General features: G+C 42.6%; 2 protein-coding genes across 6 annotated transcripts; one reads left to right on the forward strand and one right to left on the reverse strand.

Annotated features, from left to right (window-relative positions):
• The first annotated feature begins 88 nt into the window (after positions 1–88).
• On the forward strand, positions 89–5,341 carry glrx (glutaredoxin (thioltransferase)). Of its 3 annotated transcripts, none has more exons than XR_012955743.1 (4): positions 89–369; positions 2,122–2,254; positions 2,929–3,011; positions 4,889–5,341. XR_012955743.1 is itself a non-coding variant. In XM_076095753.1 (3 exons), the coding sequence occupies exons 1-2, from the start codon at positions 163–165 to the stop codon at positions 2,233–2,235; spliced, it is 321 nt and encodes a 106-aa protein (XP_075951868.1). In that variant the 5' UTR covers positions 93–162; the 3' UTR covers positions 2,236–2,254; positions 4,889–5,341. The 3 variants fall into 3 exon arrangements, 1 of the variants encoding a protein (XP_075951868.1); XR_012955744.1 differs by having other exon boundaries at positions 2,932–3,011; XM_076095753.1 differs by lacking the exon at positions 2,929–3,011 and having other exon boundaries at positions 93–369.
• Positions 3,017–26,695, reverse strand: rhobtb3 (Rho related BTB domain containing 3). Of its 3 annotated transcripts, XM_076095740.1 has the most exons (14): positions 26,538–26,695; positions 26,186–26,220; positions 22,393–22,624; positions 21,303–21,495; positions 18,915–19,072; positions 18,545–18,653; positions 15,973–16,168; positions 15,627–15,823; positions 10,810–10,919; positions 9,332–9,437; positions 8,341–8,514; positions 6,358–6,524; positions 5,936–6,032; positions 3,017–5,034 (listed from the first exon to the last, which is right to left on the reverse strand). In XM_076095740.1, exons 1-14 carry the CDS (start codon positions 26,559–26,561, stop codon positions 4,916–4,918), a joined length of 1,917 nt encoding a protein of 638 aa, XP_075951855.1. In that variant the 5' UTR covers positions 26,562–26,695; the 3' UTR covers positions 3,017–4,915. The 3 variants fall into 3 exon arrangements, with proteins under 3 accessions (XP_075951855.1, XP_075951856.1, XP_075951857.1); XM_076095741.1 differs by lacking the exons at positions 26,186–26,220; positions 26,538–26,695 and adding an exon at positions 22,962–23,645; XM_076095742.1 differs by lacking the exons at positions 22,393–22,624; positions 26,186–26,220; positions 26,538–26,695 and adding an exon at positions 21,589–22,366.
• Between the last annotated feature and the right edge of the window lie 1,237 nt (positions 26,696–27,932).

Raw genomic sequence — 27,932 nt, forward strand, 5'->3', positions numbered from 1 at the left:
CTTACATGCGCATGCACGAGTGAAGTATCCCTTTAAGAAGAAGGGGGAGGGAGGGGGGGTGGCTGCCTCTTACGTCATCTTGAGAGAGCGAGAGATCATCTTTGTTCTCCTCCATTGATACCTTCTTTCTCATCTTGTAAACACTTCATCGGACGACTTAAAATGGCGCAGCAGTTTGTGCAAACTAAAATCAAGGGAGATAAAGTGGTGCTGTTCATTAAGCCCACGTGTCCGTACTGCATTACGGCCGAAGAGGTTTTGTCAAAGTACAAATTCAAGCCGGGACATTTGGAGAGTGTAGATATAAGTAAACGCGGCGACATGAGCAACATGCAGGAGTACTTCCTGGAACTCACCGGAGCCCGCACGGTAAACACAGACGCTGTCTTTGTCATGGTGTAAACAACGCTAGTGTCGTTTTAAACAGCCTGAAAACACACGTGTACACTGTTAATCTACAACATAGGACTGTAGATGTACAACTACTTTGTGGAATAAAAAAAGTGAGAGTAATTTAACCACAGGCGATATATACTGGTTCTGTAAACAACCGGATGTATGGTTTGCAATGTTTAATGTAAACATTTGCCAGTTGTTCAGTCATTTTGCTACGGTTCCTCGTATAATCCATAAATGACTCGGCATGGTGAAATCAATAGTGAGTCAGCAGCAGGAACTACGCACACAGAAACCTCACTTACCGACTCTTCTTCTGCAGCAAAACCAAGTCAGAAAGTTACATTTAGGATTGATGAAAGAATTAACCTATGAACAAAATGAGTAGTGAATAATATGGATAAAATCGTCAAGTTATATCTATATGCAGTGGTAGAGGAAGTATTTTATTTTCTTGAGTAAAAAGAGCCTACTACTGTAGTACCACACTAAAAGTACTCTATTACAGGCTAAAGTAAAATAACTCCATTCATAAAAATGCCCACTGTTACTTGTATATTAGATTATTACTCACGCATTAATGTGAAAGCAGCTTTTTCTTGTTGTAGTTGGTCGAAGTGAAGCTAGTTTTTAACTATTGTCTCAAACTGCAACTTGATTATTTCTTAATTTAAATTTAATTTAATGACTTAAGTTTATAGAGCTACAGAAAATGGTGACAAAGTCGCATCAATCACCAAAAAAACAAATTCTTGTTGTCCAACCCATAGTCCAAACCTCAAATTATTTTACGGAAAATCAGCGAATCTTCACATTTGTAAAGCTAGAACCAGGAAATTATTGTGTATAAGTGTGCATGAAACGTGATTTAAGGTGAAGTTCGCTACCCTTTACGTGGCTGTTTAATGCTGATGGGAAATGTAGTCCACTGAAGAAATAAACTCTCCAGTGTAGGCTAACGTTATATTGACCGCGAAAGCATCGAGGAGTTAGCTACATGAAGCACATCTCTTGTAGACTAATACATAAACAAAGTAAACACACAAACTGTTAATAAAGGACATATTCTAACACCGAAACAGAGAAATACAACCGTCCACCTTCCGAATTCAAGTTTACACCGAACTAAAACGGGCTAATTAGCCTAGCTTATTAACTCGTACTCCATTCAAACTGCACAGATACAAAATAGAACTCCCCGAACACGTTTTGGTTAGTCTTTCCACTGTTCCAACTATCAGCAACTCTGGTTTGGTCGAAATAAATCTTTTAATTCACCGAGTAAAATGTGAAAATATGCCGGCTCTACCAGCCCTTAAGGCCCGCTGGCTCTCTCTCTCTCTCTCTCGTGCCTACGCTGCGGCTCATTGGCGGCTCGTGCTCCCTCTTCAGCATGATTCATAGCATCAGTTATACATAACATCAGAAAGAACTGCACGCTATTTTCACAATATATATCTCCAACTCAGATAGATATAGACATAAAATAAAATTGGCAGATTTTCCATTTAAAACAACTGTCAAAATAGTGGCCAATTATTGTTTCTGTCATTGCCCACAATGGCTTTGTACCAGATGGTGATGGGGTGGATACCACGGTCTCATGGCAGCATCTCTGTTGGTAGACATTATCTGGTGGTATACATCGCCATGCTGTCCAACTCCATGCACAACACTGAATAACCAGTTGCACCCCTTGCTTCTCTTGTGTTGATTTGAATGTAGGTCCCGAGGGTGTTCATCGGTGAGGAGTGTGTTGGAGGCGGCAGCGACGTGGAGGCGCTTCACAAGAGTGGCAAACTGGAGAGCATGCTGCAGTCTATTGGAGCCCTGCAATGACCGGCTGCAGACCTTCCAGGTAACAGGACACCTGCACACACTCACCAGCTCGTGCAAAGTGAAAGACGGCATGTGTGGCTGTGGTAATAGGGAGGCCCTTTGTAGTAGCAGGCAAGAAAAAGGAGGTGGGTGTACTCCCTCAGAAGACCCGAAGCAAGTCATTAAGTGCATACATTAGTAACGGCAAGCTCTAATTAGTGTATAAATAAATACATTAAAAGAAAATAAGATGCCCGAGGTGGTGCTCAAAGAGATTAGGAGTAATTGCTCGGTGGTTAAGACGCGAGTGAAATCTGCCGCAGGCCAACGCTTCATCCGGGCCTTAAGGAAATGTACATACGGGTATAAATGAAACATAATGAATGCAGATGTTTCCACTACATGGTTTGAAGAGTATAAAAATCAATGGTAATCACATGCTTCCTTCACACCAGATCTCAACCCAAATTAACAACTATACAAGATCTTGAAATGGTGTTATAACCGCCTTCAGATATCAGCCTGATAATGGCCTGACCCAAAGGCAAAGGCCAACAAGCTTATGATCTGACATGGTCCAGCTAGCTACGTTAAGAATGAAAGACTCGCCTGTTCTGACACAGATTTTAAGGCGGATCCTGCAGTTCTGGACAATGTTCTCCACCAACATCATGAAACCTCCAAATGAGGGAATACCGTTGTTTCTCTCTCCAGTAGAGTTTGGAGAATCTTTGCCGTGGAGCACTGAAGCGGTTGTGTTGAAACACAGCAGAGCGCAGACATTCATCCAGTCTGTGGTTCGTTCATTCTAAAACATGTCTTTATTTAAAGTCAGACGTCATGTTATCTACACTCTGTACAACACTGGCCCGGTGGAGCCACGTGTGTGTCTCCACACACTGGGTGTGGATGCAGCACTGGAGTACACTTAGTTTTACAGTCCACTCTTTCAACTGTTATTTACTCTTTTTATTTTTTCTTTTTAAGAGTAGACTGGGAGTTATCTGAGGATTTCCTAGTAGACACACACTGATTGCTGTGGTGCAGCAGCAGCAGGTTAATAATACACCAGGTGGTTTAAAAGGTACTGACTGATATCACCTGTACACTGTCAAAATCTCACAGTGGTAGCTTTCTTGTACTATATACACAGCCTGCTGCTACTCCTCTGCTTAAGTACTGCAAGAACAGCATACAAATACAGTTACGTACTGTTTGTCGACTGTTAATGACCGATACTGATCCACTAAATAAAAAATAGCTGCAAAATGTCACTCTTGATCTTTTTTGCTTTCATTTTGTAGACTGTTTTTTAATCATGCACCTTTTTGAAGTAAATATCAGTGAAACAGTAGACTGTAAAATAGTGTGACCCAGTAGTCTCTACTCCAAATGTAAAAAAAAAAAAAGTATAATCATGTCCACATACAGTATAGTTTACAAAAATAATTGCAGCACCAATAAATCATAATCTCGTTATGATTAAAAACAACCTGAAATTAAAAAAATAGGATAAATAAATATTGTATATCCACCCAGAGGCATTGTGGTTTTTAGTTGTACCAACTTATGTTCATGATATGGTTGTTTCTCCTAAATCTTTATACCACTTCTGTCCACATAAATGCTACCGAGGGCTTTTGCCATTTCATGTGACAGACAGAGACAGACCATTAGTATGTGTTATTGCAAATAGATACGGAATAGTTTCAACATGATGTCATATAAACCTGCAAAGGAAGTGGTGTAAAAGTCCAGGCTTTAAATTAAATTTAAAAAAAAAACACATTGATTATTGTTCTGGATTTGGTGTACTTGATTTTTGATACAGGCGATGTGTAGTTTAATTTGACGATTTCATTTCAAGCCATTTTTTGACACAGCCGACGCCCAGAATGTATTTCATCTCGCATCATATATCTGAAAGAATGTTAATACAATAATTGTATTGAATTTGGTCCTGCTCGTCTGCTGAACATTAGTTTTTAAACAGACAGAAGAAAGCGGTCGTGAATGTTCCACCTGCAGCATTACCACTTCTCCTGAAATACCGATAGAGCCGCAAAGAAGTTAGAGGCTCAAGACTTATTTCAGCTTAAGCAATGCTGCATGTGATCACGTCCACAATTTCTAGATCCAAGAGGTCACAGATGCATCATGGGCCATGGTTTTAATTTAAGACTGATAAGTCCAGTGTGCAGAAGATACAGACATTCTAAAGAGCAGGAGAGCAGGAGCAGTTTCCTTCCTGCCTTTTCAAACAAAGTCACGTCAACGATCCCGGTCTGTTTTGGAGCCATTTTGTGTCACTGTTCAAAGTAGATATTCACCATTTTGCAGTAGAAAGATAATCTTTCACCGTGGGCCAGCTGGTCGTTTTTAAATTCATATTGGGTTTTAAGGATCAGTCGTTTAGTATGGCCCGTGATGAATAGTCATTACGCAAAAGGATGCACAGTCATTCCTCCGGGGGAAGAGAGGCGTGTCTCAGCGGTGTGTGTCTGCACAACGTTGTCCTTTTGGTTGAGGAGTCTCGTGACCTCTCGGTGTCCCTCAGACTCGGCCCTTCATCCAGCACAGGAAACACTTTATTCTGTCTGTTTCTCCACGTGTCGATGACTCGTCTCACTCTTTATTTTCTCCCTCCCTCTGCTCTCCCCACTGTTTTGCACAGGTCTCCAGGCATCCGGGTGGGGGGGGGTCACATGACTATGCAGCGGGACTTGCGTAACTTGCGTCGCCGCTGCTGGTACTCGCTGAGCTCCTGCAGGTAGCCTCTGGACGGCCAGCGTAGCCTCTCCACCTGCTCGCGCTCCTCCTCTGGAACACAGGAACATATAAACTGTAATCTACCATAAACACAACTATAATTACTGTGCCTGGCACACACACTCATAGAAAGACATACACTTTTAACTGCTTGCATTGTTGCCAAGAACACAGCCAACGAGGCCGAATAGTCTGATAAGACTTTGTTTACACCAACAAGCAACAGAGGACCAACGGCTATCCATCATGTGCTGTGGCCTTATTCTCCCTTTGACTTCTCTTGTGCCCTTAAGTACCCGTCCAATGACCTTAAACTTGTGTGTATGACTAATGATGTCAATAAAATGTGAAACTGCGACTAACCGGAGCAATGTAGCTGTTAATCTTGCGTGCCGAATGCATGTGACTATAATAACAGAGTATTAACTGGTATTAAGAATACTACAAGGATGTATTACATCCAGTGTAATGCATAACATATTGTGCTATATGGCAGTATAGCATGAAGTGCAGAGGTTTTCACAGGCGTCTAAAACCATGTTGTTGTCAAACCTCCAAAAATAGAAAGTGATAAACTTACTTTCTATTCTCCAAAAGGTGACAACATGGTTACTATTGTTTCAATTGTATTAAGTGATTGATGGACACCTTCATTACACCTCATATATTTTACTAACTGGTTGGCCATTTAGCAAAAAAATGAGAACCAGCCTACCTTTGGCAGCCCTTATCTGAGACAGAGAACCTAATCCACATTTATTTTGGGGAATGCCTCACAAGCCTGCAGGCATTCTGACTTGATCATTTTCAAAAAAGAAATCTGACGTCTTCCAAACTGTTGAAATCAGCAGTTTAATTTTCACTCTGCAGCAATTTTAGTTTGCACAGCCATCACTTACAAGGCTTATTTGAATTTGTTGATACGCGTTTAAAGAAAAAAAAAAACACTAACCTGAGAGCTCCAGGAAGTCAGGTTTGTGACTAAAGATCAGGTAGTTGTTGGCGATGAAGTGGAGGAGCCAGATATACAGCTGCTCTGCATTGTGGCACTGAGAATCAATTCAAACATACACATTATGTTAAATAACGATTCTCTTGAGAATTAATGCGTTCTCACATAACAGTGAATATCTGGAGCGGATGGAGGCCTACGGCTACTGCAAGTAAAAGATTAAGCCACTGAAAACAATTACATTGAGCAATTTTTTTGGCAAACAGGAAGAATTCCTCTGTCGGCATCATTTGCATTTTGGAAGCTGACGAAAATGTCCTATTGTAATGAAATAGTAATTCATTTACACAGACGAGCCATCTCCTGCAGGTGTGTTTATTCTCTCAATTCATCTCCCTTATATGCTCAGAAGTAGCACTGACCTTTGCTCGGCGGAGCAGTCGAATCACGCTGATGCCCGTGGACGAGAGCTCTCTACTGGGCATGCTCTGAAGGTAAGCGCACACGCACACTTCACACAGATGCTGCAGACGCTTCACCTGGTACATCTCCGCACAGACCAGCACGGCCATGGCCTGCAGCACACTGGCTGGACACACAAACAAACACACACACACACACTAAGAATTACTGTATGCGTGTATCGTTATGACGTCATGTAGATTACTGCAGTGGTTGCAACATTTTTAAGCCGGTAGGCCTCCAAAGTATTTCAGAGGCTTCTGTAAATAAAGTGTTGTTATGATTAGTGGTCCAAATATATTTTGAACAGAGCAACATCAGGATTACCACAGGAAGCTTTTAACAACTATAATCATCATAAAAGGATTGTGTGTGTGTCTATTTCCACCATCATACAGTATGTACAGTATACAATATGTACATGAGTGAAATACTCTGATAGCGACCCTCCTTTGATTTCACAACCTTAGTTTTTCGTGGCCACTGCTGGAGTTACCTTGTTTTGCCCTTGAGTGCTGAGCTCTTACATAACAGCAGTGCAGCGGCTGCAGCCTCTGGAGCTGCTTCATGGCTTTAATTTTCTGTTCCCATGACTCAACCTGAAGCTGTATCTCTGGAGAAAGCTTGCTTACCCTCCATGTACCTAAGACCGATCTTAAGGGTTTGGTTTTAGAGTTTCTTCATGATTTTCTTTTACCAAAACATCTCATGCGACAAAATAAGGGGATTGTCGGCTCTCAGTAGCTGGTTATTCAGGACAGATTATTCTGAGCCTTTACATTGTCTATTCAGCAGCTTCGTTGTGTAACAACACTGAAAGGGAAGATGACAGACAGTGTTGTCATTAACTCTGTATGTTTACAGTAAGTAAGTTCATGGCTCTATTCATTTAGGACTGTAAAATCTTGATTTGTTTTTGCTTTCTGAAGCAGTAATCATCTGTAGTTGGGAGGCTTGTGACTTGTGATGGATTTCATGAAAACACACACACACACCACTACAACCAAAGTCCCTTTAGGCATGACTGCAAAAATCCTGTAATTCAAAGCTGCATTAAGTAATCTTGTACCACTAGGGGGCAGAAAAAAAATAAAAACAGCTCATCCAATTGTTTTGGCGAACCTGTTAAATAGTTAGCAGACACAATGCAACATGAACATTAGTTGGTTTGTCTGACTAAAGAAACGAGTGTTGATTTTCAATGGAATCAGCTGAGTTTTCATAATACATAGTCATTTGATTCAGAAGTAGAATAAAAATAATTATTATTGTAACTTTAAGGTTGTAGGAACACTGAAAAAAATGTAACGTCATCGCCACCACCAGAGAGAATGATCAGCACTAATCCCTTTGAAAATGCAGCGCACAATGTGACAGAGGAAAACAACAACAACAACAACAATACGTTTGGGGCTGTGAGTTTGCACCATCAAAAGCAGACGAAGCTGTGATGCCACAGCTTGATGTTGTCATCACTAAATCTAATTGAATTTTAAGCCCGGTGCTGTTCTCCGCCAGCCACCCGAGACTGACACTGGCAGCATGTCGCAGTCACAGATGGTTGATGGGACTTGTCATCTGCGCTTTTGTTTTAGGCTGCGGTCAGTGAGCGACGCCAAGAGGAAAACACCACTGCACCTCCTCAAGTGTTCTGTAATGGTGCATATTCCTGTAGCACAATAAAATGACGTCAAAGGTCCATTGTCCTTCTGCAACACACGGTCTCACGCCATACAAAATCTGCTACCGGGTTTAATTAGTGCTCAAGATAAAGAGGAGGGGAGGGCCAGCTTCTTACTATATTTAGCTCCAGTTGACGATGTGTTTGCAGTTTTATGTGCCATTTTTTAGGCACCTAGAACAGCTTTAATGTTATTGTAATATTGCAGTCGTCACAGCGGTGTACTTGAGTACACGTCTGGGTTTGTGTGCAGTAAACTCACCAGGACAGCAGGAGTCAGTGTAGAGGTACTCCAGGAAAGACAGGAAGGTATCTGAGGAGACGCCGTGGATAGGCACCACTCGGCTCCGGGCCTCTGCATATTTCCCACTGAACATGGCCGCCATGACGTCACAGCGTGCCACCAGCACTGCTCGGTGGGCTGGCAATACACTCCCTTAAACACACACAGACACACACATGAAAAATTAGCAGCTGGGTTTAGAATTTCAGAGTAGCGTCTAGGAAAGTCCCAAAGAGCTGTGAAGTGAAAGACCTGACAGTATAAACGACTCATGATTAATGTATTGAATGTTGACTGATAGTAACACAATGCATCTCTGATGTAAAAACGTTTGGAGATGATCACAAACACATTTTGAATAATTTTCAAAAGGTGGAAGGTTTTTTTCTCATCACAGACGTGTAGAGGCCAAATCTAATTCAATTTGACTTGTTAAAAGTGATGATCAGTCATAATGTGCCATTTAAAACACCGGGACACAAATTACATGAAAAGCCTGGGCACAAGTCCTGACATAATCGCTGTCATGAAGTGCAATTAACAGCCATTGACTGCTCTCACTACACTCAGCACATAAGTGGAAAAAAAACTGAACAGAAATGCACCAAAATATTCATTAAGTCTATATTTATAAGTTTAAACAGCTCAGAGGTGCAAGGACCAAAAAAAGCTCACTGCTCTTTTTATGAGATAAATATTGATTAGGATATGCTTTAGGGCATTATTTCCAGATTTCTCAGTTTGAGCTTGCACAAGCTTCTGGTGAGATGAAACCCGGCCGGACCGGAAGGCAGCCCGTCCCTCGGACCACTTTATCTTATTTTGCCTGCGAATGGATACCCAGGCCCGGGAGTGAGATCATAATTCAATCACTGCTAATTAAATGTGACCTTCCTCTGCTGTGTGACGGTGCATGCATTTGTAAATGTGTGTGTGTGTGTGTGTGTGGAACAGATAAGCATTGACCCACCTTGCACCATGAAGATGACATCGGAGTAAAGAGGAGAATTGAAGAGGTTGACTAGAGTCTGGGGGCCGAGCTGAGCTGCCCGGGCACTCGGCGTGTCCCTGGTACCCTACGCACGCACACACACAAACAGAAGAAGAAGAAGCCAAAAGAAACGTACAGAGAGAGTTAACATTCCTCTGCTGGATGTCAGGTACTTGTTACCAGCACAATTGCCATTCTGTACGTCTATCTCACCTCCGCCGTGGAATACAAATGACCTCTCTGCCAGTCGTGCACAGCGATACCCAAACACGCTTCAACTGCAATGCCAAGAACGACATGACGAAACTGGCTAACACCGAAAGCAGACTAGGAACCACACGCTCGTCCAAACCGTCTATTTATCTACACATTCCTGGTCATTTCGAGCATTCAAAGGATGCATCATGTGACATATGTGTATCCAGTGTACTGCAGTGCACAGCAGGTAAAATCAGTAGTATCACAACGGCTGTCAGTTGGTTTTTGCAGTGTATGTGCAAATGCAGTCGCGTTACGTCCTTATATGAATGTCGTCAAAGCATCCCATTACCGTTGAGTGACCTTTCTCAGTCAACCGAAGCACAAAGGACTTCATATTCTCTCACTGTTCTGCTGCAGAGGGAGTGCTCAGCAAACACACGGAGGCTTCAGCAGAGGCAGCTACAGAATCAAGCCCCTTTGATTCTGTAAATCAATGCAAAGCTTATGGAAAGCTCGATGGAAGATTTCAGCCCGGTCTGGCAGAGTGAGAGGACCCGAAGGTGTTTGCAGAGGACGGGATCAAATCACGACAGGACATTCGGGTGTCTCATCGCGTTAAAGTGGCCCAGCCATCTCTCGGTGTGTCAGCGCGCCTCTACACCGCCTCAGGTAGCAGACCTAGTCCTATCCAGATGGGTTGGTGGGCTATGCATGGTGGTGCCAAAGGCTTGTCAGACGCAGCCATGTCATGTCTCCTGATCTCTCTCAAAATGTTAAAGTCTGCCGCCTATTACACAGAGCCACCTTAAGTTTTTTCAGATGGACACAATACTTTACAGATGTGACACTGCGGTGTTTAAGGAAATGTTGGATTTCATGGCTCCTTACAGATATCGTGTTGTGCTTTGGCTCCTTTAAGAGCATATCTTGTTTGTCTCGTCCTAATTCCCAAAGTATCTGGGAGGGGATACGGGCAGTAATTATGTAAATATGCTAATTAGAGCCAGATTATTACTGCGCTGTTTTTAAACGAGGTCTTGCTAATTAAGCTACTGTTAGTCTGCAACTACAAAAACATGTGTTCATACCTTCAAAGAGTAGATTTGACACATTATAGATATTTAACCTCTATTGGTGGGGAGGGCTGTTATAGCATTCACACCATAAAATATTCCAGTCTTAAAACAAGATTATGTGATTTTTAGGAAGTGTGTGTGTGTGTGTGTAAGAGCCATTTTAAACATGAAAGACCTCACCTTTTCTTTGCCGATGAGGGATCGTATGCGCTCCATAAGCTCGGCCACAGCTAGTGAGTTCTTCAGCTTCTCTTCCAGGGCCTCCTGAAGGTGATCCCACTCCCACGCTCCTAAAAACATCCACAAACACACTGATTCTCTGGACCCACAATAGTACAGTTTACAGAAATACACAGGCAAACTCTTTTTAAGATGGCACTGTGTTCTGAAACACCCACGTACCTTACACACTGAACCCTCAGGGCCTGTTTTTGACAAAGTTGGCGTGTTCTAAAAATGTGTCCGCTTATATAACCCACGGTGGTTATGGGTGGGACACCCTGTCCAGATTACAGGAATGTCAGAAGTAGTGACCCAATGCCTTCAAAAAACACACCAGTGGCCATAATAAATCTGCCTTACTATAATTACATTTTGTATAGCTCCATCTATAGTCCAGTAAATTAATGGATAATAATGCCAATCTATACAAATTAAATATATCAATATATATGTTAAACAAATATAGCATAAACATATGTAAACATATTTAAATTTAAATTACAGGTAAAGTCACAATTAAATAGTTTGGCTTATAGACGGAGAGTCTGCATTTCACTTCATCTCATCCATTCACATTAAAAATAAGGACCAAAATACAAAGTAACTGTGTTTAAACCAGAGTCTACAGCTATGCTAGCGCTGGTGCTTTAAGCTAAATGCTAACGCCAGCATGCTAACATGCTAACATTGCGGTGCTTGAATGCTGATGTGTAGCAGATGTTTACCATGTTCAGCATCTTAGTTTAGCGGGTTGGCATGCTAACATTTGAACCAAGCTGGTGTGAATGTCATTAGTTGTGCAGGTATTTGGTCATAAACAATTAGACAATTAAAATGTTGTCCTGATGATGTATAATGGCAATAAAAAAAAGTAAGGGATCACATGATACATGTGATTGCAATTGTTAAGATATTCCACATTTCCACGAAAAACCCTATTGTGGACCTCACAGTGGCGCCAAATGTAAAGTCAGGAGATCACCAAAGTCCGTAGGATTCATCCTCTGGGGACCATGAACGCCGCTAGAATTGCTTAAAATTATAGATACACAATAAACAAATAAAAGTGTTCAAAGAATGAACCCGGAAATTAGTTAGCATTTTTGTACTTCCAATTATATTGCTGAGCAAAATATGTAAGTGTCATAAACTTGTGTTTACCACAGCTTTTTTTCCAGCAATAATCAAATGGGAAAATCCTATTGGCTTTTTGTCGAGGGAACGATGGCAATGCAGCACTTTATAGGAAAATAGACCTTTAGGTTGTGATAGACAGTAATTTGCCATAAAAAAGGATGTGAAATAGAAATACTCAATGAGACAAAGTAAAACTCTTCACCCTGCACAGCTGCATTTAATCACTTCACTGGTGTACTCCTTTATAAAGCCTGCACAGCCCTGCAGCTTGATTGGGATGGCGCAAATTGTCTCACTGGGACATAAACAGACTGCTGAGGGAAGAAGGGAGCTGGACTGGGCAGGATTTATCTCATCATTAGTTCATAATGACGGTATTTGGGTTGATAGAGGGATTACCTCAACACGCCGTGCCGGATAATAACACTGCAAAAAAGCACAGACACCTTGTAGGCAGGGTGAGAGATTAGCTCAGGAGCTGTGGTGGCGACATGCGACACAGCCAGACACCAAATAACACAACTGGATACACTGGGGGATGGATAAAATGGAATACACATACATAAAGCAAAAATCATGCTTAAATCATTTCTAGTGCTGGTGTCTCACCCACCTACACAAACAAACACAAAAGATACTTTTCAGAACAAGTTGTACAGATTAGCACTAATTTCCTGGAGGCTTTCCTTCACCTCCTCCAAAATTACATTTCACACTACATTGCTGATTCTAAATCTTAACCCTAACAAGGACATAAAGCAGTGTACTTTGTGCTAAAATCAGTTGCTGGGAAATTTAATTACGTTTTCCCAAGTCGTCCCAAAAACAGCTGGCCTGTAGTCTAACGTCTGACCCTAAAAAAAAGGCCAGGATGACCACAAGCACACAAAGTGATTCATCTGTGTTGCACACATAATGCATGTGCTAAACATGCACACGCAGAATAGCAACCAAGTGACAAAGTCAATAAATCTGCAGCACACTACGCAAGGAGACAGAGTCTCACAGTGTTAGCGTCACACAAACAAAGTCGCGGCCTCTGTGACTGTCCACACACACTCGAGTGACAAAAAACCCAAGCGTGGATTAAGAACCACGAGTGTGACGCTGTGCGTTTACGGAAACATGATATTGTTATGGAAATTAGTTCCGCTAAGCCACTACAATGAGCTACAACGGACAAAAGAGTGGAATTGAATTGCGAGAAGAAAACGTTCATCCTATCTCTAGGAATGCAAAGCACGGCTCGTTGTGGATTTACTGCAAATGAACATCAAGCATTGGCTCACTGTACTCCCAATATTTCAGTGTGCAAAGCAGGCACATATTCACGTCTGATGCCTAATCAGATCAAGACAATACACTAATACGGAAACACACACACACACTGTATGTGAGGTCAGCTGCTTTAAACGTACAATCAGACCCACTATTTTGAAGGTTAAAATTAGTCATTTTTCACACAAGACTTAACAAATGTCTCCCTGCAGTGTTTTATGGAAACGTGACATTCGTATTCTGCTCTGCACATGAACACATTTTCCCCCTTTCTGCTATTCTCTCCAAGCCACACACACACACACACACATAAACTGTATGCTCTGGTGCCCATCACCCAAACACTCTCCACCAGCTCCTTTAAACACTCCATCCCCTCTCTCACCTTGGTTTTGCACCCTACTCACAATTTTCCACTCCTTTCTTTCCCATATTCCTCCCATCTTTTGAAAAAAAATCCACACAAGCACTTAATGTGTGTCTCTGAAGACACACACTGCACCCTCCGTCTTTCAACTGCTGCCGTTCTTATTCTTATTCATACAGTCACTCACAGAAACTCAGTCGAACCCTATAATCTTCTTCCCTTCTCCACTCACCCTTCACCAGCACACATACACACTCAGCTTGTGTGTGTGTGTGTGTGCGCATGCCTCTGGTGTACAAGTGTGCCAGACCATCAGTGTTGCTCACATGCATGTTAAGAGGCGGCCATGAATCAGATGTTAGCACAGCTTTTTGCCATAAGGACTCCTGCACGACATGCAGTGTGCGTTGAAGCGCTGGCGTGCACAAGCGGCAAGCACGGCACTGCAGACTCTGAGCCGCAGACCGAGAAGGTTTTCATTACGGCACTGATGTTGCAGAGAATATCACGTGGCTGTTTAACTAGGCTTCATACGCGATCTGAGATCAATTTGGAGGCGAGTGTCACAATTTGCAAAATGTTTTGGTTGCATGTTCTACGCCTGCGTGTGCCTGTATCTTTCTGAGGTGAAGTTTGTATAAGATACTGTTAATTTTACACGATATGAGGCCATTGTAACCGAGTCAGATTCTATCAACAAATCAGCCATCGAAATGATGGAAGTTCAATTTCTGCAAAGATGTCTCTCGTGTACCGATCCATGTTTAATAGAACTGAGCTGGGTGGAGATAAAGGGACAAACAAGAGAGCAGTGTGAGATCACAGTACTACGCGATGAATGATCAGGCACCAGATTAAAACACTACAGTTGCTTACTATCAAGCACTTTCAATTTGACTGATTTCTGTTCCTCTCCATAATGGAACATTGGATAAGATCCAATAGCAGGCAAACTACCTTCTGCTGCCGGGGGACATTAATCATCACATCTAAATTATTGGAGAAAAAGCAACTGCTTTTGGGGAATGGAGTTCCCATGCTGTGAATGTCAGTCCAGCTCTGTAAGCTGTATTTAAACTCCAGTTGTAATGTGCAGAATCTGATCTGTCTAATATGGCAGCAAACAGGGAGCACCACGGCTGAAACACCAGCCATTGCCATTAGCAACATGCAAAAAAGTGTCACCAAAACGAGGTTATTAATGATGAATGTAATTCAATAAATTGAGCAGTTTGTAGCACTTAGAAGCAGGAAAGTCGTTTTTTTTTAAGTGCAATAGACATCATTTCCCAGAATTCATGTGCAGTAGTGTAATGAGCGTAAACAGATTGAGTAGAGATGTCTAGGGGCAAAGTGCATGTTGGCTGCTGTTGTGGAGACAGTTTTGTATTCTGATCTCCACTTTCTAGTTGGCACTTCCTGTACAACTGACGGGTTGTTCTCCTGTGTTGTGATTTAGGTTGGTGCAGCTTTTAATAATAATAAAAAAATTGGCAGCATTAACATTAATTACTTCGGATTAACACTATGCGTTGTCATATTTTTTTTTTTTTTTTTACTTTGCTTTGGTTTTTACTATATATATAATACGTCAGTAGGTACCCCTCTAGAGGATTTTGAAGATTTAAACTGTCTTAAAAAAAGGCATTTGCTAACAAGTGGTAGACTTGATTAGACTACAAAACGTTGCCACACCGACTTAGTATCATAAGCTTGTGTTTGCCATAAAAATACTTCATCCTTGCAGTGTTAGCATGCTAACCCGCTAAATTAAGATGGTAAACATTACAGCTGTTCAACATCAGTGTGTTCATATTCATGTATCTTTTGTATCAGCAGTCAGTGAAAGTGCTTCACAGTGCTACCATCACACAAGTGGTGGGGTAATAAAAAGGCTAATTGGAAATTAATTTTCTGGAAAAGAAACAAAACAGCAGATTTATGGTTTACTCAGTTGTATCAGAGTGTGCTGCGCTTGACTGGTGGTTTTTACCTCTATAAATGAACATGAGAGTCTCCCACAAGCACATACACAGTAGGGGGTCCTTCACCACCAGACGGGAGAGGCGTCCTGTCAGGTGCCCCTCTGTTCGTGGCAAGTCATCAATAATCCCACCGTCCCAGGTGGAGAGCAGCGAAGGAGGGCCTCCATCCCGCTCTCTGCAAACACACCGCGACTGGGGACGTTCCCTGTCCAACCAGAGATGAAATTCAGCACAACATCACAGTTACACAGAAGAGGAGTTTGCAGACGGCGCTGAGCTCCCCGCTGGCCACAGGCTCAGCTGGTGAACAGCTTGTTAAGCCCCGTCCTGTGAATGAGCTAATATCTCTCCTACCTGTTCTTGGGCCCCAGGAGCAGCTGTCTGAAGTACGGACTGACAGCGCACAGCACAGCCGCATGTGCCCAGCCCAGCTCTTTCCCAGAGTCCCCGGCGTAGAAAGCCACATCGGCGAACTGCACGCCACGCTCCAACAACCACTGCATGTCCTGGGAGAAGCTGGACTCCTCTACTCGGATGGGGGGGAGACGTGCTGAACGGAGGCAGGGAGGGAGGGAGGAGGGGGAAGATAGATAGGAGTTGCGTTAATGAACAAGCACTGCTGAAATTCTGCTCGTCTGCATTTTTAAAAAGTGAAAAGTCAGAAATCCTCTAAATGCGTTTTGTTCAAAGCACCTCAAAAGATTTGTAATAAACACGTTTGGTGTACTCATATTTCTTTATCTACCGTGTCTTTTTGACAGTGAGATAAATGGGGTGTATGCGGGTATGTGGAGAGAGTGAGAGTGACGGCCATGGTGTAGTGAGATCTTCTGGTGAAAAAAAAAGACAGTTAAAGGAGAGACCAATGTCATGGTGTGCCCTGCCCTGTCGCTTAAGTTAGAAAAGACGCTTCCAGATGTGTTTGTCTTTGCGCTTATGAAAAACCTGCAAAGATGCGGACCGAGGCTGATGCACTGGATTTAGGTCTATGTGAGTAATGGAGAAATCGTCATGTCGGTCTGTTCATCAATGGATTTGTTCCTGCTTTTTTAAAATCTTGAGGGACACAGAAAGTAAGACAGAAGGTTGACATTAACGAGTTATGATTTAGACACTTTAAATGAGGTTCATATTTTAAGAAGTTATGGAAAATCCCCACGTCACAGATAAATGGTTTTCAGTGAACTGAGTGTAACAGTAAAAAAAAATGAAAACAATACTGCAGTCAATAGAAAAAAGGGAGAAAAAAACATCCTTTATGATCCATGCATTCGTGAATTCAGATTAATAAAAAGTGAAAAAGCAGCGAGCAGGGAAGCAAAGGAAGTGGGGGGATGGGGCTCCACAAATCATTGTCCAATTATATTCCTATTCATGCTTCATACATACCGCTCCTCTGTAGACCTCATCTCCTTTTTTATGACCTCTGAGATTTGGCCGTGAAAATTGTGCTGTTCTTGAATCAGTGAACGTCATATTTAATGCAAGCTGCCCCATAAGTACAGTTAAGTAGCTTTGGACAAGCACCAATGCCTCTGCCAGCACTTGCTGCCTTTTTGGCTGGACTTACAGTTGTCAGTCATTGCATTAGATTGAGTAGCAAAGTTGCCAGATCAATATGTAACACATAGTTTGTGTTAAATGTTTTCAGGTGCTGTATTTTGTAAAAAAATAACCTGTGTGGAAAAATGCTGAAATGGCAGTAGTAGAAGAAGAAGTTGTAAACTTCAACCAGAATTAGTTCTAATGATGTCATTTCAAATAAAACACTACCGCAACCAGGAATGGCAGATGATCAATTAGGAGAAAGAAAGTGCCAAAGTCTAAAAAAGTAGAACATTAAGAGAAAGGAAAAGCAGCAGAAAGGCAACAGAAAAGCACTCCAGCGTGGCTCGTTTCTTTTAAGCTTTGGAAAATAATCAACCTCACTGTGTCTCAGTTTCAGCTTCTTTTGATCGTTGTGTCCAGTATAGTCATTTATCTCCTCTCTTAATTAGCCTTTTGTGTTTGCAGAATCTGATTGGTTTAATAAAGGCAGTTTGATTAAGTCTACAATAGAGCTACAGTCTGCTACAAACTAAAACCTTTTGACAAAAAGTTCAACGGGGCTTGTTTTGAAATTCATTTGAAATTCTGAATTTAAGCAGATTAAAAACTCAATTAAAGTTTAAACAATTAGTTGATGCTTAACTTGCAACGCTTTGATTATCAACTGACTGTTTCTCAAACATTCTCTGATGCCAGTTCCTCAAAGCGAAAGGGTACATACAGTAAGAATGTGTCGGTTTTGTTTGACTGAATATCGTAAGTTTCTGTCACGAGACAGAACAAAACATTTTCAAATGTAACCTTGCAGCCCTGAACTAAATCTGTCAAAGCCGAGATAAAAACATGAAGTTTCAGTACTATGCACACAAGTTAAAAACACATGACGAAGAAAAAGAAACGCATTATTGATGCCTAAACACCTAAACAAATTGAGAACATTTGGTTAAAGACAACGGTCAACAAGTAATCTACCACTGAAATCACTGCCTCAGAACAAGGCACTAAACTCTCAGTTGTTGCTGTGTTTGGTGCTGAAAAGAGCTCAGTCTGAAATTGATTCAAACGTCATGGAATAAAAGTAGTCCAGCTAGCTCTTTGTCTGTCCTCTTATTTCCAGTTTGGAACAGAGAATATTGATCTGGATAAGAACCTTTGTGCTCAGCTTGTTTTATGGCTATGTAAGCTGGAAGAAGAAGCAATCCAGTCAGTCTGATTGAGTGTTCTCTACACAGCACAAAGTATTACTAAATATAAGGAATAGTTTCCATTAGTTAAATTTGTAAAATAGCTTAAAGGGGTTAACACTGACCAGACATGAATAGATGCCACTTTAAATAAAAGCAATATTAGTTTTTAGATACCATAGTAATCCTCTGACCTGGTTGTTCTAAGTGAGGGGGACGGAGATCGTTCACTTTATTTCCTCGCCTCTTCTCCGGCCTCTCTTTGGCTTTGTGTTTCAGACACTGAATCATGAAGTACTCCAGCTGTACAACACAGAAATGCATGCGTTAGTACAAAACAAACGCAAGGTACCAAAATAGTGTTGTTACATCATCAATTCTTAGCTTTGGAAACAACTTCCTGAAAAGACCGACGTAGCCACCTGTCCCTGTCTCCTCTACTAAGAGCTGTACCTATCTGAAACGCAGAGTCGACTGAGTTTTAACAAACGGGAAGATTATGAAATGTTTAAGAATTCATATTTTACGGCTCGGTCACTTCCTGTGTGAGGAGACACCACTTACCACGCTGCCAAAGTAGCGCCCCACAAAGACGTGGTTGAGAGAGGGCAACTCCAGGTAGGTGGCCCCCAGGTCCCGGGACAGCTGCAGACCTTCACTGTGAGGCACACAGCTGCTCCAGTCGGACGCACACAGCGGGCACGTGCATGGAGGGCCTTCATCTGAACACAGAGAAGAGGAGAACTCTGTTCTAAGATGAACTCATTCAAACTGTATAAATAACTGAATCTGATAAATAGTTAATGAGGGCATTTGAGAACCAATACATTTAGATCTGTAATGTCAATGCCCATGCCAGGCATGGATGAAAACATGTTTTGAAGACACAAGTCAGATAAAAAAAAAAAAAAGAATGTGCACACTGTAGTGATAGTTCTCAATAAATTCAACAGATTCATGTTTGAATGTAATAGACACCGGTCAGGCATTGTCAACTTACAGTGCGGTATTATACTATACAGTGACAACCCATCACTCAAGGGGTTGTGATCTGATTAAGAGTCAATCTAGTGTTCCAACACGGACAAAAATGCTGCAAAATGTCTAAAATACATCAAACAAGAAAATACTGAATGTACTAAATCACAAGAATTCAGTCAAATACAAAACATGACACTCAAAACCTGTTTTGTTAAAATGTTTCAGTGCTTAAAAGGATTAAGTGAAAAAAACAAAACACCTTGTTTCACATTTCACAAATAAAATTAAAATAGAAAACACATCTGGCAAAACAGAACATTAAAACCAGATGCCACAGCCACATGGGCTTTGATGGTGTGGACTGGCCCTTCTTCGTAATTACACAGTAGTAAACCAATGAGGATATTAAAAGGTAGATATGTGTCTATTTTTCCATTTTGTGAACAATTGATGTTTTCTGCTTTGTAGTGTTTTGCAATGTTGGTTCCTGTCATGTCATTGGATCTTTGGTTTTGGATGCGTTTCGCATCTTGAAGAAAAAGCTGAAGAATTATATTGCAACAACAGAAAAGATGGATGATCATTGGCTCTGCAAAGCGCATGTGCGCTAGGACCAGCCTGTACCACCAACCAGTAACATGTGTGCATGGGGACCAAAGAGGCAGAATCCAACAGAAAATTTGGAGGGATTAGCTTGAAGGACAAAAAAATAAAAAAAAAGACCGGCCAAATGAGGAGAGGACCAGATATAAAAGAGAGAATGAGCCCAACATACAGCTGAGCACTGAGGCATTTCATAAATCATACTGCTAACAAAAGAAATTAAAGGCATAGGGACGGAGCTGGACAGAGTGACTGTGTGTGTGTGTGTATGACAGAGAGGTGGAATGGAAAGCATGAGTGTGTGTTCGAGCGGCTGACAGGCGGTGACTTGGCATATCAGTGGCATGTTAGTGTGCGTGCGTGCCCTTGGATAAATCTGTCTGTGCTCCTGCGTTCGGCTCTGGTTTAATGGCTGTGTTAATGCACGTTCAGCAGCGACTCTCTGCCACAGCTGTGCCTTAGGTGGTCTAAAGTCGAGCAGCAGCAGGAAGCGCTCAGAGCACAGCCGTCGCTCTCTGCAATCATGAGGGGATAGCATGAAAATACTCACAGCAGCCGCAAAACAAGTACACAAACAAAGGCTCTGGTCTACAGCTCTCCCTCCCTCTCTCCCTCCCTCTCTCCCTCTCTCCGGCAAAGACTTGACTTACACTGTGATCATTGTGCAGCGGAGCTCTGACAGGATCTCAAAGTGTGTAGCTAAAAATACAACCTGGTGCATTTGATGAGCGTCTTTGCGGAATCTGGATTCAATAAGGGTCAGTGTGTGTGTGTGTGTGTGTGTGTGTGTGTGTGTGTGCAAAAACACATGCAGACCCACTGAGGTACCAGATGCATGTGTGTACATTCCTGATGTGTTAAGCAGCCTCCAGTAATGCTACACCTAACAAACTACTGGTATGGTGCACGTTTGATTTTCATGTATATTTAAGTGCTGGGCGAGCTTCTTGTCTGCTTGCACGGCCAAAAAATATGAAACTTGATGTCTCGCTTTGGTGAGTTTCCAGCAGGCAAGCATGTGAGCTGACCCCATGAAGGCAGCCAAGAGGAGATCTAATCATGAGCATCCTCCTCCTCATTGCTGGGAGGACACCCCAGAGGACACACAAGGCTCGGAAAGTGGCGAGAAGAAGGCAATATTGTCCTGCAATCAAACTCAACAACTGAGGCAGCAGTGAATCATCTGTAAAATACCAGGATATCAAGTACAATGGCTGAGAGATAAGACATTTTTGTATTTGCAGCCTCTCAAACTCCATTGTTCCCGCACAACAATGACAAACTGTTTGGGGAGCCAGTTGTTGAAGGCAAAACTAAAACTCAGGCTGGCTCCATCAAAAAACACACAGGACAGAAAAGCATCCTCACCGTTCAGCCGCGCTCCAACAGCGACCAGGATGACGGGCACACCCCAGTGCCTCAGGAGCGGGCGGAGTCTCGGGGCGTAGCCGTTCCTCACCTGCTGGAAGGCCAGCTTGTCTGTGACTGAATATTTAATGACCAGGATGTCAGCCTGCTCAAGAACTTTCCGTACGCTTGCCCAATCGCTGTCCAACAAGTCCTGGGAAGGCAAGAACAGCACGACAAAAAAACAAAACAGCAGGAGGTCAGATGACATACTGAATTGTCTGAACACCCAACCAGTCACCCTCACCTTAGATAACCGTAATCCTTCCCCTCTGACTCCCCTTAAACACCTCAGTGTGGCGCTCGGGACTTTACCCCCAAGGACCCGAGTGAGGCTATAACTCATTAGGGAGGAGAAAAAAAACACCTCAGAAAGCGTTAAGCAATTTGAATAAAAACAAGGACAAAGAGCCATAGAATTAGACTGACAGACTTTGTGCCGCACCGCCCCTGACATAGTTAGACAGCCCTATAATAGGCGCATAGAGTGCTGCTATATAACAACAGTGCTTTCATTTCACATTCACATGCCATTAAGAACAAGAAAGTTCTTTCATTATTCTTTTTTCCGTGTGCATCGCATGTTAAAATAGCGTCCTCCTTAAACTAGAGACATTTTTTTTTTTAAAGCTTGCAATCAGCCCTGGAAGGCAAGAGGCTTTCTGGAATTTGAAATGTTGTTCGTCTTGTGAGAAACAGAAGCAGAGTGAGAACGTAAACAGCATACCAGTGTCAAGTGACACATTCTTTCACAATGACAACGCGCTGGCAAAATGACCCCTCATTTTTATGTCTTGTTTTTTGCCCTCTTGTCCTGCCCTGACCTTCCTGTGAAAAACAAGTCAGATTTGTTCACACAAGCTTTAAGGTGCAGGGGGTTCGAGTCAAAGCAACACCATAAATGGGCCTTTTCAATATGCAAATTAGGGGTTGGACACATGTATGATCCAAAATAATTCAAAGCAAAGATTCACACTGTAATCAACATATGCAGGTGTCTGTTTTCTCATTCTGTTCTGCACACACAAACACACCACCATGTCTCTCTTACCCAGCTGGGGCAATCCCGAACCACTACAGTGACGTCTCCGAACACGCGCGAGGTGTACTCCATGAAGGCCGGGTTGTGCATGCTGCTCTCCAGGTCGCAGGGTCCCACCAGCGCTCCGTGGCCCAGGTAGCTCCACAGCAGGCCTCCCTGGAGCTGCCCCTGGCCCATGATCTCCTCCCCGGAGCCGACCCCTCCGGGGCACTCGCTGCCCAGAGCCACGATTTGGATGGACCTGTAAACCAGACAACTCGTGGTTGGAGTGACTTGAACCAATCATTTGAAGGCTATAGCGCTGAGGTAGATAGGACACACATTTTGGTCCTTAATAATGTCTATCACGGAGACAGTGCATCACCATTATGACACTGAAAATGACTGAGAAAACCTTGCCAAGGCCCTAATAGGCTACACCTGAGAGGGAATTGTGGTCCAATAAAGCAGACACTTTGAGATATTCTCGGCGATGCATTGCCTATGAAGCAATGTAGCCTACCAGAAAAAAAAGCATGCAACCAGGAACCCCCCCTCTGCTCATATGCCTAATGAGTTGCAGCTTCACAGCAACTTACATTGTGGTCACCGCGGTTTCGTTCAGCTGCTCTACGCTATGGAGCCCGTTACCCTCGCGGTGCGTTTTCCTCGCCAGTCTGCAGTCAGACTCGGCTTTTCCGCAATGAGCCGCGGCTCCGCTCCGTCGTTAATCCCTCTCATCGGTGGCTGCCCCCCCCGGGAGCACGGCTGCTGCTGAGGAGTTTCGCGGTCACTCGCATTTCCCCGTCTCGTTATTCATTCATAAAAGCGGAGACCCCGATACCGTCCCGAACCCACCGCAGAGGTGCACCGGACAGCCCAGCCGGCGGAGCAGCAGAGAGTGCGCGCGTGTGTGTGTGTGTGTGTGTGTGTGTATGTGTGTGTGTGTGTACAGCTGCGCCCATGGGCAGCCAATGCGCTAACAGACAAAACAAGTTGTCAGTCGGTAGGAAACACAATTAGCGACGAGGAGAGGGCAGCCTCGCGCCTCGGCGGCCAGACCACATGAATGACGTCGGCGGATAAAACAAAGTCTCGGTGGCAAAGAACAACTGGAGGGAGGGAGAGAGAGAGCGCGCGCGAGAGAGAGAGAGCAACGGACTGAGCAGAGAGTGGTCGCGCCTGACTCAGCAACACGCACGCGGGCATACGCGTATAAGCAGCGCGCGCCAACAAACACACACAAACACCCGTTCCCCTGGCTAGCAGGAAATGACAATTTTGGTCAGTCAAACAGTTTTTCACCTTATTGTCATTCCAAAGCTGATGGTTTCACCTCTAACCAATTACAGAGCTAGAGCTTTATCCTCTGGTGTGTGCGCCAATAACTTCCGTTCTCTTGTCCATGACTCACAAAGACAGACACTGAACTCCACCACATGAATATAATGAGCAAGTGTTAGGAGATTGTTTGCTAATGCAGCAAGAAAATATAAACTAACTGGCTTTAGGGATGTTTTGCAGTGGGAGTCAGTCAGTGGTATAGGTGATAATGAGATCTTATAGTCCCTCTTGGACATGCTACAGGGGTTTTCAGAGCATTTAAAAAAGGAAAAATAGTCTTTAAGGTTTTATCAGGGCCTGCTGTCATTCATAATCAAGATTAAAAATGCAAGACATAAAACCAACCCGAGAGCTATTCAGAAGGCCTTGGATTTGAATGCCCTGCAACACAGTGATCCCATGCTGCTTGCATGCTGTGCAGTGCTCTCCCTCTGGAATAAGATGCACGAGCCCTGCTAAGCAGTTTGCCCTCACAGTCTGCTCTTTATCTTGACAAGGAGCCCTCTAACTTGACCTATTGCAGACGACCATCTGCACATAACGGCACCTGCTTTGTATCAAGACTCTCGATTTAACCACCTAATAATATTTTAAAATTTCATGTGTAGTAACTTCGCAGAAGTGCTCACTCCTCTCATTCCATGTAACCCAGGGCCCCTGTGCATTTCTTGATTGTATTCAAAGCATCACATAGGCGGAGGCTTCAGACTGGGTTGTGAGTTTGCTGTAGGCTACAGAGACCTGCATCATTCATGCACAGAAGAACATCAAACCCCATAGCCTTTGTGTTCTCAACCCGTGGCATTTGCAGTTCTAGGGCCATGCCACTCTTAGCCTGCACAATGGGTACGGAAACAAAGAAATAATCTGAACGTGACAAGCTGTCTTGACTCTTTACATCACATATGATGACTATGCAACAAACTATAATTCAAGTTCAAGGTTTTATTTTTCATACAAGCCAGATAAACAACCTCACCTTTTTGCAATAAGTGTATGACAGCCTTGTACTCAAGACTTGAAATTATATCAGAAATCTTTTTAAGATGTGGGTGTTTTTCCAGGCAGAGAGAGTCCAACAGAGGATGCTATTAAGATGCATTATGGGAATTGTAAGAACCAGCATTTTTGTGAAAATTTCAAGGTGTCTCAAATGCTGCTTCACCAATTTTGACCAATCCATTGGCCGACAAAACGTGTGCAAAGAATATGCATCAGGGGGTCATGAGGTGCAGGAGTGAGAAGCAGCTCCTTTCAGCGAGCCACAGTACCTGTCGGAAGCTGCTGTCAGTGTCAACACACCTTTCAACAACCTCAGGGACTGTGTTGGCTTGGTATCCTCAGCAAGTTTTTTTTTTTTTACAGTTGCTCAAAGAATTTTTTGCCAATGAAAAAAAAACATGTCACAACACAAATCCCGGATGCTGGAATCTACATAGCCTGTGACCTGATATACATATTTTCTGATGTTATCTGAGGGAATAAAACAGACATGAATGTTACAAAAAAAAGGGGCCAGTATTGTGGTATATTCTTTATATTTTAACAATTTTCCACTTTTGGAAATTATCGATCAGTATAAACCTTTTTTATCTCAATAATTCATTCACTGTATGCATAATACATGAGGAAAATTGAAATGCAGAGGGATACACGAGTATGGATACATATTCAGCTCATACATCACATATATGATCCCAATTTGAGATACATAAATCAAAATTCACAAATAAAAAAAGTTTATTTTGTGAACTCCATGATTGTTTTGAAATGCTTTTGTCCACCTTACACAGCAATAAGTGACATATTTTTTCAGGAAAACATTTTAATATGTAAACAACTAGCAAGGCACACATGAATCCATTTCACATTTTAAAACACTGGTTTTACTATTATGTTTTCTTCTCAGCTGCTGCAACTTTGTCCCTTTCCACCTTGCCCTTCTCTCCCTGGAAGAAGTCTGACTCGATCCAGCACGTGTCCTCAGAGAGCTTGACATAGACATCCCCGCTGGTCTCAGTGACCGTGTGGATCCGCTGCTTCACACCTTTGGAGTACCATCTGGGCACAGGCGGCTTTTCCTGGGGGTCCCTGGCCTTGTACATGCCCTCCCCTTTGGCAAGAGAGATCTTGTACTTGTGATTTGGACAAATTATGCACAGCTTGCCAGCAATTTCCTGTGAGTGTGTTGAAAGAAAGCAGGTAAACAACCTCATGTGGGATGAGTGTAGGTCATTTAGGCCCTTCAACGTGAGCATAACATTAATTTAATGTTATGCAGGTTGGGTATCTTAATTACAGTGTTTGCCTCACTTACTGTGCCTCAGCACAGCAGTAAGGGTTGCAGTGCAGATGGAACAGCCTGTGAAAGCATGCATGTGGCAACAAAACACAAAAGTACTGTACTTTAACTGAAATGGCATTTTGTTTTCTTTGCTCTGGGCCAGACACAATCTCTTAAGTCAAATGTAAACCTCACCTCAATGTCTCCATTCTGCAGTATTCCCCCAGCATCTGTCGAGAGGATAGAGCATCAGTGTATTGCAGAGTAAGCAAACAGTTTAGAGTACACTAACGTTTTGCTGACTGGACGCAATTTAGAAGTGATATGAGCTAAAATGTTCCATGGATAAAAAAGCAAAGCAGCTCACTGTTAAATACCCCATCACAGGATGTCTATCAGCAGCAATTTGAAGCAAGCACCAGTGTCAACAGACAAGAATACATGTTGTTAGATGAAGTCAGCCAATAATATACTTAAAACTAAAGCATGATGGTCGCGCTTTCCCTCTCTCACAAGCAGCAACTGTTTAGAGAAGAACTGAACTCACGATAGCAGTAAGAATCCATAGCATAGAAGACGCTCTGGTGGTAGATGATCAGTATGTCCCGACTCTCTAGTGTTCTGAAAGAGCGCTTTGCTTCAATCAGTTCTTCTTTCTTCCCCACAAAGTGAGGCTCTCCAGTTGGCTGCTTCTCCTCCTCCATGGCTCTGTGAAATGCTGCTTAGAAGGCCAGTAGAAACTGAAAATAATTTAATCACAATTCAGTATTTATCATATAGAACTGTGTTATTTTTCTTTGCCAAATCTCAATATTGGTTGTAACAATCCTCCAGTCAATGCCATCTGTGCAGCGCGGTAACTATGCTGTGTTTCTGGGTCAGATCTTCAACTTAAATCTCAACTCCAAATGAAAAATGTGGCTTTTGGATTCGTCACTGGCACATCCCATCACAGTTGTCATCTTAAATTAAGTCCACAACACCTTCAGAACATGCAGCTTGAACATCTCTTGGCACTGATGTCTACTCCAAACATACTCAGATCTGCAATACTAATCCCTAATATCTTTCTATCAGCACCAGTTTAACCATTGGATGTACACATGTGGAATCGTATCTATCCAAAGTTGAAGGATTATTTCTCTAAATACAAAATAGCAGACCAATCGAGTGCCTGATGATTGCAGTATGTACAACCTACGTGAATGTCATTACTGTACAAAAGCATTGGTCATCTGGAGCCCGCAGTCCTACATCCATGTGTAATCTATGTGACAGTCAGTACACATAAAAATAATAAATGGATGGAGTGGAACCTGAACCCAAGTGTGATTCCTGTATAGTGGAGTGGAATAACGAGTTCAGTGCAGGCTGAGTAAGCACAATAGTAGTGGCAGCGAAAGTCACATGTCCTGAGGCATCTGGCTGAACCACAGACAGCTACATGCTAAGAATGAAGAAAACCAAGATCATTCTTTATGTCAGGAAAACAAAATATTTTCTTTAACCCTCCTGTCGTGTTCGTTTCCCCCCCCTTACTTTAGTGTTTCCGGTCAAATTTGACCGGTCTGTTTTAACTGCTCATACATTAACACAAAAAACATTAATCATCACCAAATTTTATTTAACACCCTTTTAAGCTGTAAACAATGTCTCAGACTAGTGGTTTATATGAATAACTGCTGTGAATATACAAAGAATAGACACTGAAAATGTATCGCTAAATTAAGTGAGCCTATGGGACAGATTTGTACAAATCCTTTAAACTTACATTATGTTTATGCATCTGTCTGTCTGACTCTCCCTCACCCCCATATATATTTTACACGAAAATAACAAAACATGTATTTCCGGTGAGTTTTTGCCTTTACCTTGAAACTCAGCAGCAGTGTCTCCTCTGTCAAGTTGAACAACTGTACTGCTGACAGCTCGGCTGGTGTGA

This window comes from Anarhichas minor, unplaced genomic scaffold (genome assembly GCF_050575085.1).
Source record: "Anarhichas minor isolate MPS153535 unplaced genomic scaffold, ASM5057508v1 ptg000021l, whole genome shotgun sequence".
NCBI lineage: Eukaryota > Metazoa > Chordata > Actinopteri > Perciformes > Anarhichadidae > Anarhichas > Anarhichas minor.

What these genes read in the sequence shown, in the direction of transcription:
- glrx (XM_076095753.1), top strand. Translation starts at nt 163, where the DNA reads ATGGCGCAGCAGTTTGTGCAAACTAAAATCAAGGGAGATAAAGTGGTG. An exon ending in AACTCACCGGAGCCCGCACG is followed by an intron (nt 370 to 2,121) that starts GTAAACACAGAC and finishes ATTTGAATGTAG; the next exon opens with GTCCCGAGGGTGTTCATCGG.
- rhobtb3 (XM_076095740.1), bottom strand. Translation starts at nt 26,561, where the DNA reads ATGCTATGGATTCTTACTGCTATC. An exon ending in TGTTGGAGCGCGGCTGAACG is followed by an intron (nt 19,073 to 21,302) that starts GTGAGGATGCTT and finishes CTCTGTGTTCAG; the next exon opens with ATGAAGGCCCTCCATGCACG. An exon ending in TGTCATCTTCATGGTGCAAG is followed by an intron (nt 8,515 to 9,331) that starts GTGGGTCAATGC and finishes TGTGTGTTTAAG; the next exon opens with GGAGTGTATTGCCAGCCCAC.